Raw genomic sequence first — 12,006 nt, 5'->3', positions numbered from 1 at the left:
CCTGCCAAAGTGCAATTTGTTCTGCTTTGAGGTTCTAACCTGTTATGTCCTTTGGATAAAGGACAAAATCATCTGCCTTACAGTGACAAGTATGATGCCTCCTTTTCAACAGGTGGAGCATCATGGTGTATGAAACCAAACTCCCTCGCCAGGCCTCCACTTCCACAGTCACTGAAGATTTCAGTGAGGATTCTGAGGTACCTTGTGAGATGCAGGGGGAAAATGACTGGGAGCAATAGCCTCAGAACAGATGAGATAGGAGGCAGTGGTTGAGCTCAAATGGAGCAGTCCTGAGCCATGACTTGGGTGTAGCAGGAGCTACAAAGATCTGGGGCTTTAAGTCAATGAGTATTATGGAGGTTGGGTTACCAGAGTCCACAACCATAATGAGGGATGAGAAGATGATGCTTTGGAACAGGACAGAGAGGAAATGATTGACTTTTACTTGCTGTCATAACATCAAGTTATTGAAATTGTGGAAAGCTGCATATCAGTCATAAAAACCCCAGTTTTAGATCCACAGTTGATCGGAGATTCTAAGAACTGCGCTGATGATGATTTCTAAGTTCAGAATTAGTTTATTCATCAGATTTAGGTCTTTAATGAGTAACTGAGCCCTGGACCACAGAACTTTTCCAGGGCAAAAAGAACCTGTAGAATGACAGATACTCTCTGGGTACCCAGGGATATACAGCATGTATTGTAATGTTGGGAAACAGCACCCCAGTGGCTTGTTTCTGACTGTCACCAGGTGCAGAAGATTCTCTTCTATGAAGACTCTGTGGCTGCTCATTTGTCCAAAATTTTGACTTCTGACCAACACTCGGTGGTCATCTCCTCAGCCAAGTGAGTACTTAGAGGACAACTGCTCTAAGTGAAAGTTGCACGGTGAAAATCCTGAGACAATCCTTGCATCACTTTGTTTTCACTACCTTCTTTGCCTAGGGTGCTTTGTGAGACAGTGAAGGATTTTGTGGCTCGAGTAGGGAAAGCCTATGAAAAGGCAACGGAAAGCTCAGAGGAATCGGAGGTCATGGCCAGGAAGGTAAAATTGGAAAAATTGTTTGGGTTTCTACTTCTGAAGTGGAAAAACTGCTCTGTTTTCAGAGAATTAGGACAGCAGCAGTTCAGCAAGCACTAAAAGAATGAGCTACACAGTCTACTGTTAGTTCTACTCCAATGTTCTTCGTCTTGTAGTGCTCTGTCCTGAAAGAGAAGCTGGACTCATTACTGAAGACACTGAATGACGAATCTCAAGCATCTTCATCTCTGCCAAACCCTCCTCCCACCATTGCAGAGGAAACCGAAGATGGTGATGGGTCAGGCAGTGCTTGTGATTCTTCTAGCGACCGGTCAGTGGGCTCGTCATGTACGGCAAGGCCCCAGATATTTCGTCCCCGAGAACAACTCATGTTGAGAGCCAACAGCTTGAAAAAAGCCATTCGTCAGATAATAGAGCATGCAGAAAAAGGTAACCTGTTAGGAGTCCTGCTTGTGACTTGCCACAGGCTCTTAAGAAGTATAAATTTCACTTATTCCAGAGGGGACTAGGGTTCTTCATAAAAAAACAGCTTTCCTGAGCTAGAGAAGCTATTCAGTAAGCCTGGCTATTTAGTTTCAGTATCACTTCTGCCAAGCCCACCTGTTTGAAACATGGCTTGGTAAATGAGCCTGAAGTTCAAGGTGTGTTCTCTCCTATACGGCTGGTTTAGGAAGTTACTATCCTCCCACACTCTGTTCATTTGCATTTCCTGTATGCCCCTACCCATACCACAATTGTGTCAGCGCAACTGTTTGTGTGGCCTTGCTGTAAAACAGATCTGAAAATACTTGAGAAGAAAGTATTTTAAGTATTTTAACTTGGATTGTTTCAGAAATCTCTTTATAGTAGAGCCCAGCAAAACAGTGTGGTGGTACAACTGCAAGAGAGTTCAGGAATTTCTTAAACTAGCTTTGTTGCTGGGAAAACATTATAATACTACACCCTGATGCAAATCAGTTCTGTTCAGATGTTAACTTTCTAGGCAGGTGACCCTCTTCACATCTTGACCCTTATATCTCTCCAGCTACTCACACCCATAGCTCAAAGCTTCATTTCCTTCAAAAGGCATCTCCCACATGTTAGTCATAAACTCAGTGGTTTAACTTAGACCAAAGGAAGTCCTTAACACCTTATTACTGGAGATAAAAGCATTGAAGTTGCAGGTGTGACGTCTATGCACACCTAAACATGCACTATGAACAACGGTGTAGTAAGTCACAGATCATTGCGATGTTGCTTGGATTTCCAGCACTGCAGTATTGTATAAAACCTATCCTGAGGGTGAAGTTATATGAGGTGATGGAAGTTGAGCAAACAGCCTGCTTCTGGTGAAGTAGAGGTCTTGACCTCACTGCTGCCCCACTTTGTTGCTGCTTACTTTATGCCAATTTGATGTTTGTTGGAGTTCTTTTGGACCCCATCCAATTTACTTAATCCAGCAGAAGAGTTTATATTTCTGCTGGGCTAGGGGGTTGGATTTCCTTTTGGATAGTTTTGATGAACTCCAGAGTCAGCACAAGGGATGGGAAGAGACTGAAAGAAGGGGGGGTCATCCCCCCGCAGAGGCAGCGAGGTGGTAGGTCAGCTCAGGGCTGTTCACATTGCTGTGCCCTGTGAGGGGTTGCTGGGGAGGAAGGCCTATGGATTACATGCAAAGGAGTTTTCATTTCTTCAGGTAGCATGCTAGCACTGAATTCTTACCAGCTCTTAGGCAAACTCCAGTTACGTTTCAAATGTATTTTTTCAAATTCTTCAAGCTGTTTTTCCTCTTCGAAAGTATGTAATCTGATTCTTTCCCTTGTTTGTATTGTTTTTTACCAACTGATATTTTCTTCTTCCTGATTATATGTAAATGCTGTTTTCAAGTGGCTTATCCTATTGCCCCAGTACAGCTTAAGCAAACAGAAAATTCATTACATTTATCATTTAATGTCCATCTGTTTAGAATTTCTGGCAACATCTAAATGCAAATAAATGGAATCCCATCACCTGTAGCACAGTTGACATCTCAGGAAGCCTGAGTAGCATTAAAGGTGGACACTTTATTTAGAGCCTCACTGCAGAAGAGCTCAGCAACGAAAACAGGAGGCTAAGCAAGCCCAGTTCCAAAACCTCTCCAGAGCAGAGCTTGGTTGAGACAAATGACAGAGGAAAGCTTTTTGTTATTCCTGTTCTTTCCTTTAAGGAATCAGGGCCTTTAGAATCCCATCCTATTGTTGTTTACATCAGTGGGAGTTGTTCCTTGCTAGAAGAGCTGTGAGGCACTCACCTACTTTCTCTCTCCTTATAGCTGTAGATGAGCAGAACGCCCAGACACAGGAGCAAGAGGGCTTCCTCCTTAGTCTCTCAGCCTCTGAAGAGGGCAAGGAGCTGAGGAACGAGGATAAAATCTCCCTGCAGTCATCACACAGCAGCAGCTATGGAGTGTCCAAGGGGAGAAGCCAGCGGAAAGGTACTGCTCCAGGGCTGCCACCATGCAGATCTTGTCTGCTAATTGCAATTCTGTTAGTTGTAAAAAGTGAGGGAGGTGTTATGTGTATTACCTTCTAAGTTCTGTTTTTCTCTAATTTTTGAATGATTGCTCTTCAGATGCCAGGCCTTGCACATTTCTACGCTCTAGTGTGTGCATTATACACCCCTCTTTTCGCTACATCTCTGGTGGCTGGTCCATGATCTTAGCGGATGGGGCCTAGGATTTAGAAATTTTATTGCACCTTAGCCAGTAATCCGGGTTTTCTTGGCTTTCAGTGCTTGGACAAGGATGGTCTTGAGCATTTTTCATGTCATCTACCTGATGACATTTCCCTATAAGCCCCTGCCATCCTTTGCAGATGACAGAGAATGGAAGCCAGTTTGCTTTGAAAACTGTGTTATGTGAGTAATTTATTAGAGATCCCCGACCACTGCAGATATATTTGGAACTTATATGAGTATTGATTGCAAGCCAAATACCCTGTCTGTTGTGCTGCAGGCACCAGCTTTTTCTCATCTCCATTTCTAATATTTGCATGTGGCGTTTTGGTACCTCCAATCTGTGAGCTTTCTGGCTGCACATATGCCACATCTCTGTCTCTTAATGAGCTAGAGTCTTTTGCTGTTGAGTGATTCCTAACGCAGTCTTTCTGTTTGGGCTGTGCTGCTGTGTGCTGGTCTGAATCATAGCATTATGTTTGTCAATAGCCGTGTTTGTGTTGTGTTTTACAGTGTCCAAGTCTCCTTGTGAAAGACTAATAAACAAAGGAAGTTTGTCACTGGGCAGCTCTGCATCTCTTCCTCCCCAGACAGGAAACCGGGACAACTTGCCAATGCTGAACACAAAAATCCTCTACCCGAGTAAGTGTAACACCCACTGCTTCCCAATGAGGCAGCCAACTGGAGTGTGGGTGACAGCAGTGCGGGCTGCAGTCTCCACATGGAAACGTGAAATTGTCCTGCCTGATGTCCTTTTGTGCAGGGTCCACTTGGAGAGAAATCCCTTTGTGGATAACTTTTCACTAGGGCTGAAAAGTGGAGACTTGGAGGGAGATGTAATAGTTTCCAGTTTGTAGCTGAGACCTAGACACAGATTTTTATTAACACTGTGCAGTGGCAGAATTTAGATGCCAACTGCAAGGAGACAGTGAGCTCAAAGTAACCTTGAGAAGGCTGATACAACGCTGCTGAGAGAGATTTCTGAAGGGAGCAGCAGTCCCTTCATGTGTAGGCTGAAGTCACTGGAGGTGCACAGACCCAGCAGAATTCCCACCTCCCACAGCTTGTGTAGCAACTTGTCCCCATCACCGTGGTGCTGTCCTTCCATCTCTCCCCCCAAATTACTTGTTCAGATTCTTTCTTCTGGAAGGAAGTAATTTCCTTTCTCTCTGAGAAAGCTGCTGTTTGTGGGTCACCAGCTAATAATTTAAGAAGCAGGAGGCAGTAATTCTTGGGCAACGGAGAATAACTTCAGCCCGACTCTTCTCTCTCTACTCATTGAAGCAAGGATGTTCCATGTCTCACCTTGGAACAAAAAAGCTACTACAGTGAATACACTCCTATTTCCCATTTCCATGTGTCTGTACAACTGTGCTGGGGGCCTTAGGTGATACCCTGTCAATCAAAAACCCTGCAGGCAGCCCCAGAAACCCCTCTCCTTATCAAGAGAGCTAAGCCTTCCGGAGTGGAAGAAAGTGCTATTGCTATTTGCTTTCCACATTGAATGATAAGAGTTAATATATTCTGCCCTGTTGTCTTGTTCCTGAGATTGAAGTTACCTGTTTTCCGCTTGTTATTAATCACAGTATTCCCTGTGGTCAATTTTCCTACAGATATCCGTGCCGGCATGTCTGGTTCTTTGCCTGGGAGCTCTGTCATCAGCCGATTGTTGATCCATGCTGATCCCTTTAACTCTGAGCCTGAAAACCTGTGAGTATGCCCAGGAGGTTGAAGGGAGGGAGTGGGCGTTGCCAAATGGACCTCAGCAGAGAAGCAGATTAGTTTATGGAGCTGAATAATGGACTGCAGTGGCCCAAGTTATGTAAATGAATTTACATAGGGTGCCTGTGAGGATTAGCTTATGTAGTTACACATAAACATGCAGTGACACATCTGACTCCTGGTAGAAGATTTTTAGGTTTTAGGTGAGAATGAAATCTAGATCAGTGTTCTCCCTAGACTCAGATGACTCTGGCTTCCAGTTAGACAGAAACCTGTGGGGGAATCACTACCCTTACAGCATGGAGGCCTGAGAAGGGTCACGGGCAAGGCCCAACAGGGGAGGCAGTTGGGAAATATGATGTGAAGACTTTCTCAGGCTGTTTCTACTAAGCTGTTTAACAGTAAAAATCCAATGATACAGACTTTTAAGTTTTTTTTCATGCGGTTCAGTGCCCCTGAGATGAGTAGCTGACACTTTCAAGGTCATTTGTCAGGCTCTCTGTAGGTAACACCTTATATATATCTATGTGCGTGTGTGTATCTATATATATAAGCAATTAGCATTGCTAATGTTTTGTGAGACCTTTTACACAACGCCAGTGACCAGCATCATAGCCCTTAGTAAATGAAGTGTAGGCTTCTGAGTATGTATCTGTGGCAAGGGGAGAATTCCGCTGCAAATCTTGTGGCTGTGAAGTCTTACAGTCTTACCCTGATGGCTGCAGGCCAGGGACCTTTGCTCATCAGTAGCTACTTTTATGGTTATCCTTGTGGCTTTTAGGCAGTTCCCAGCAGTGCTTATCAGAGCACGTTGGCATACACCCTTCTTGTTCTTCACCTTTTTATGCAAAAGAATTATGAGGTGGCCAGAGGGGGCATTAGAGATGTATACCAAACAGTATGTAGACTTAGGAATAGGAGTTTTGTTCTTTTGTTCGGCAGTGAATGTTACACAGAGAAGTGTGTCATGAATAATTACTTTGGAATTGGACTGGATGCAAAGATTTCTTTGGATTTCAACAACAAACGTGATGAGCACCCAGAGAAATGCAGGTGGGTTTGGCTTTGGCTGACCTTTGAATACTGCCAGAAGTGACTGAAACCACTTTATGTTTCTGTGCGGTTTTGAAGCCAATTACGTACAAGTGTGCTGAATAGGTATGTTGCCAATCTTGTCTGCATAATCCTCCTTCAAGGCTTGAAATCACGGTGGAGGAGATAAGTTACTGATTTATTACTGATTCATTATGCTGTTGTGGCTAGTATAAGATCTTTGAGTAGCTATGTTGGTGTGGATTTAGTGCATTGGTTCTATTTACTTCATGATCTCACTCACAAATTTTTCTCCTGGGCTAGCTATTTAGCTATGAGAGAAGTGCATCTCAGCTCTAAACGCCATGGAGGCTGATTTTGACCTTGATCCTAACTTAATATAAACCACAGGTTTTGGCATTTTGAATACCTGGGCAACTACAGGATGCTTTGTGTAGCCTGGAAATGGATACATTTTCTATACTTGAGCTAATACAGCGAAATACTGTTGATGTCCTGGTGCGTAAGATTGACAAGTTCTGTGCCAGGGGAACCTGTGTATATATCTGGTAGTGTGTGTTACTCAATCATCTTCAATTCCTACCTGACATTTAAAGGGGAATAGTTTCCTAGCACAAGCCATGACCATTTTGAGTGCTTTCCCCTTTCGGAAGCAAAGGACTTCTGTGTTTTAGGACGTAGGGGGTACCATTTCAGTGTGGTTGGTTTTTTTTTTTCATTCTAAGTGAAAACGTAAAGGCCTGTGCTAACTTTTTTCTCTTTTGATTTTCACCCTTAGAAGTCGTACTAAAAACATGATGTGGTACGGAGTATTGGGGACCAAGGAGCTGCTACACAGAACATATAAAAACCTGGAGCAGAAAGTCTTGCTGGAGGTGAGGAATTAGCATGCTCTTCTGTTGATAAAACTGGGATGCCTAATTGCATCCACCTCAGACACTTTGACTTTGACATGGTGATTCTGTTTGGTGATGTTAGGGTGTTTCACTTGCCTGCCTAATACAAGGTACTTACTGCATCTCACCCTGAGCTAGCTAAAAGTGGCTTTGCCTGGTTCTGGAAGATAACTGGTGTTCTCAGCCTGTAAGGGAAGTGTCATCCTGCTGGAAGGTCTTAGCTGTCCCCAGCTCAGTATTCGGCATAAATAAGATTGTTATGTTATACGTGATACCTTATGTGAACACCACATTTTAGATAGTAGGTGCAGTGGAAAGCTCTTAATCTAACTCTGCTCTAATGTGCATCAAACTGGAAAAGAAATAGTCTTGTATGGGCCACATACAACATAAACAGGTAGCTTGTAGGAGGAGACCCTTATCACAGCAGACTGTGTAGGTGTTTCAGAAGTTTTATTCCCCTTTCTGGAGGAATAAACCAAGAGGGTTTGCGAAGCCTTTCAGGTGTGCCCTATTCCTGTTTGGGGAAAAGAAGCAACAGTATCCATCCAAAACTGCCCTCTGCCAGAGGTGCAGTGGTTGATGAGACACAAATGGATACATTCTACTCCATTAGGTCAAGAATAAACCTGAAGAAACCTGAATTAGTTCCTTACTAAGCTGTGCAGGCTGGTTTTTGTTCTTAGAGGATGTACTCTGGCAGGAGGGGCTTTCTCCTGCTGTGCTGAGAGTAATGTTGCCTTCTTTTCTGTGTAGTGCGATGGGAGGCCAATCCCTTTGCCCAGTCTCCAGGGAATTGCCGTACTCAACATTCCCAGCTACGCAGGAGGCACCAACTTCTGGGGGGGAACCAAGGAAGACGATGTGAGTATTCTCTAAGGCAATCCAGGAAATGTTTTTAGTTACTGTTGCTTTTGAAGTCCTAGCCCCTGAGAATAGCGCTTGGAAGAAGAGGGCAGGGGGCTTGTCTGCATGTACTTTCTCTGTGAAGTGGATAGGATACTGAAGTCTGGTCTTCAGCAGCTTTGCACCCAACCAGTCTGTAGCAATTCAGAAAAAATAGAGATGCTGTCCTGAGCTTTTGGACTTCTGGGAAGTGCTTTAGATTGACCTTCTCCCCTCAGGCTGCCTGAGAAGTAAAGCCCCTTGAAGACAAAGGGAGTTAGATCCAATCAGAAACATTGTGTTATTTGAGATGAAAAGGTGCCTACTCTTACAAGAATAATTATTGCCTTGTAGCCTACAACCTTTGTGTTAGCTGCCATTGGAAGCACAGTGGGAATATCAAGGCTCCTTTGTCTCCCTCTTAGCTCATGGCAAATCTTCACCTTCTGGCCTTGTTGTTAATTTTATACAGATTAAAAAGCATAATTGAAAGCCGACCCCCCAAATCTTCACCAAGAAGCTCTCCAACAGAGCTGTATGTCAACTGAATTCTCTCTCCCTTGTACCTGGCTAGACATTTACAGCCCCCTCCTTTGATGACAAGATTTTGGAGGTGGTAGCAGTGTTTGGTAGCATGCAGATGGCAGTGTCACGAGTGATAAACCTACAGCATCACCGGATTGCACAGGTATCAATTGCTTTTGTGAGCTCTTCTTGCCTCCCCCATCTCCAGTTTGTGATGTTTATGCCAATTTCAGTCAGTAAAGCCCTCCTTTGTGCTCTCTCTTGTGCAAGGAAAGAGCATTCACCAGGGCTGAAAATGAGCATGTCCAGGGGCAATTTGGGCATGGAAATGTTTGCTAGTGTGCATTGTGGTAGGAGTTAGACCAGCAATTCAAATACAGATTTGTAGTCCAAAGATACTGCAAATGGTCCCAGCTGCACGAGGGCGAGGCGTGCCCTGCCACCCAGGCACGTGTGCCTCTAGTACCACCAAAGCTACAGTACCCAGGGAAGTGCTTTGGAAAGAAAGCAAATGTCTCTTGCTTTTGGAAAACCCAATATTTTAGAGCTTCTCTGATGCAATCACTTTTTGCAGTGTCGGACGGTGAAGATCGCAATCCTGGGAGAAGAGGGAGTTCCCGTGCAAGTGGATGGAGAAGCCTGGATCCAGCCTCCGGGTTACATTTGGATTGTTCATAAGAACAGAGCACAGACCCTCACCCGAGACAGAGTAATAGCAGCCTTGCATACACTATGTAGTACATACATGTTTTGATGTCACGTACTCCTGGAGAGCGTGGTAACGGCCACACATGAAAGCTTATCTTTGTGAATGCAAGAAGCATATTTTGCTACACACCATAAAACTTTTCCGAAGGAACATCGTTAAAATTGTATTCACCACTTGGGAAATCACATAAATAAGGTTGTTTATGCAAGCTTATTTTGCTTCCTTTTGTAGGTGCCTTGTGTCAACATTTCTTAACACACTTGCATGCTGTTTTTCCCACAGGATGCATACCTTACGGAGTGCTGTGGATTGTGTAGATTCAGCTGTTCAATATTTTGATTTCTCATTATTGTTCAATATGTGGCTTATACCTCGTTGACAAAGTAGAGCAGTGTCTTATGCCTTGTTCAGCAGTGTGTGTCTGTCTCATCTCATAATTTTCAAATACATCTGATAAGTACCAGCACATAAGGAAGCATCCTTGCTGTTTTACTGTATTACTAAATGGTGGTAAGCCAAAGGAAAGGATAAAGGGCTTGCTGTGCTGCAAACAGGCTTTATGGTTCCTCTCAACTCTGTAACTGTCCATGCATTAACAGTCCGGTTGATAGCAGTTCTTAATACTTTGCAGCATAACGCCCCTTTACCCAGCTTCCAGAGCAAATTGAAGTCCTGTGCGAAGGACTCACCTGCTTAACAACAAGAAAAGAGAAAACAATGAAGAGGGAAAATGGAAAGCAGCCTGATACAGGGCTGGGGCACATTGCCTGGCAGGAAGTTACAAGTATGATGGTATGAAAAGAAAGCAAAGGTGAGCGTACAAAGTCCCTGTCATGGTAGGACAGGGAAATACCCAAGACCCCTTGAGCTGGGAAAGAACAGTGAGTGTGGATCACAGAATCATAGAATGGTTTGGGTTGGAAGGGACCTTTAAAGGTCATCTAGTCCAACTCTCCTGCAATGAGCAGGGACATCTTCAACCAGATCAGGTTGCTCAGAGCCCTGTCCAACCTCACCTTGAATGTTTCCAGGGATGGGGCATCTATAGTCTCTCTGGGCAACCTGTTCCAGTGTTTCACCACCCTCACTGTAAAAAAATTCTTCCTTATATCTAGACTGAATCTACCCTCTTTTAGTTTAAAACCATTACCCCATGTCCTATCTCCCCTTGATGCAAATGTTGTGGAGAAGAGGAGAGGGGAACAGTGATACAGCGTTTCCTGGAGGTTAAGAGAGCTTCTGCAGTGTCACACTGAGACTTGGAGGGGGAGTGACTGAAGGAGATGGCACAAGAGAGCACAGGGGAGCAGGATTCCTGCTGTGATTGTGGGAGGGAGAAAAGGAGAGGCAACCTACACGTGGGTATGGTGGGAAAGTTGGAGTGAAGCACAAGAGGTAGAGAGGACACACACGTCCCTAGTGAGCATGCTGTGTGTTGGGCTATCTGAAGCCATGGTTACGATGGTGCCATCCCACTCCTCGTTGCCTGCAAACCTGGTTTTGCAGGCATGGAATTGCCGCTGAGGAAGAGGTTTCAGTTTTGCAGAGCAACATTCACCTTTTGTCTTGACTGTGGGCTTATCCTTATTTTTTCTCCTGTCCTTTGATCATTGTTGCACAGCCCATCCTTCACACAGCAAATCTGTCCTATGCAGTAGATGAAGTGGGGTCCTCTCATCATGTCTGCGACCCTGTACCTTTGGTAGCATTTTTCAAATGTGATTTGGGATATTTAGTTTCCTAAACTGAAGATGGAAAAACTCAAATTCCCTCATGTGACCTCATCTGGACCACTGACGAATCATTAGCAAGGTTGAGATCAGCAGGTAGCTTGCACTGTGCCAACAGCCTAGTTTTGTCCTGTATGAGGAGCAGTAGGGGAAGGGAATGCTTTACCACAGGGCTTCACAGGTATTTGCAGACACAGGAGAATGGTGTGTCCCCAGAACCTTGGGTCATTCCCAAAGGCAGTTGTGTTCTAGTGGACACTGGCTTTTCTGATCCGTCGGTCTCCTCTCTCTACTCTTAGTCCTGTGCTCCTTAGTCTGTACTTATCTCATTTAACTGCCCAGGTCCAGGATCCATGACTACCATTTTCTTCCCCTTTCCCATCCACCCATCACAGTCAATCTCCTTTGCTTTTCTGGCTCCCCAAATGCTGATTTTTATTTTTTTTTTTCCATGAAAGCTTCACACCCCTGCTTGTTATCCTCATCTTCTTCTCTGAATTATTTTTCCTATTTCAGTCTTGCCCTCCCATAGTCCCTTCCCTTGTCTAACCTTCTCGCTTGCCATTTCTTGCACTCATTGATCCGTTTGCCCTTGCCTTGAGGCTTTGTGTGTCAGTTTTCATTCTCACCATATCCAGTTTTGATCCTTCTGTATTGGATGTTTTGCTTCTTCCTGTACCACTAGTTGATGCCAGCAGGAATATCAATAAGGGTGCAAGTGGGACAGGTCCTAGCTCTGAGTTCAGCTGCTTG

General features: G+C 44.4%; 1 protein-coding gene across 9 annotated transcripts in view; it reads left to right on the top strand.

The window, feature by feature from the left end:
• Window positions 1-12,006, top strand: part of DGKD (diacylglycerol kinase delta) — a 72,232-nt gene that overhangs the window by 50,749 nt on the left and 9,477 nt on the right. For all 9 annotated transcript variants that reach the window (XM_075032049.1, XM_075032043.1, XM_075032044.1 and 6 more), the window contains 12 exons: window positions 113-197; window positions 752-846; window positions 946-1,045; window positions 1,198-1,471; window positions 3,333-3,494; window positions 4,247-4,375; window positions 5,347-5,443; window positions 6,398-6,508; window positions 7,287-7,383; window positions 8,161-8,268; window positions 8,864-8,977; window positions 9,389-9,523. In XM_075032049.1, the coding sequence (XP_074888150.1) occupies window positions 113-197; window positions 752-846; window positions 946-1,045; window positions 1,198-1,471; window positions 3,333-3,494; window positions 4,247-4,375; window positions 5,347-5,443; window positions 6,398-6,508; window positions 7,287-7,383; window positions 8,161-8,268; window positions 8,864-8,977; window positions 9,389-9,523 (1,507 nt within the window). The remainder of the gene's footprint in view (window positions 1-112; window positions 198-751; window positions 847-945; window positions 1,046-1,197; window positions 1,472-3,332; window positions 3,495-4,246; window positions 4,376-5,346; window positions 5,444-6,397; window positions 6,509-7,286; window positions 7,384-8,160; window positions 8,269-8,863; window positions 8,978-9,388; window positions 9,524-12,006) is intronic.

This window comes from Buteo buteo, chromosome 7 (assembly GCF_964188355.1).
Source record: "Buteo buteo chromosome 7, bButBut1.hap1.1, whole genome shotgun sequence".
Classification (NCBI taxonomy): Eukaryota; Metazoa; Chordata; class Aves; order Accipitriformes; family Accipitridae; genus Buteo; species Buteo buteo.
This window is presented reverse-complemented; position numbering and strand designations above follow the sequence as displayed.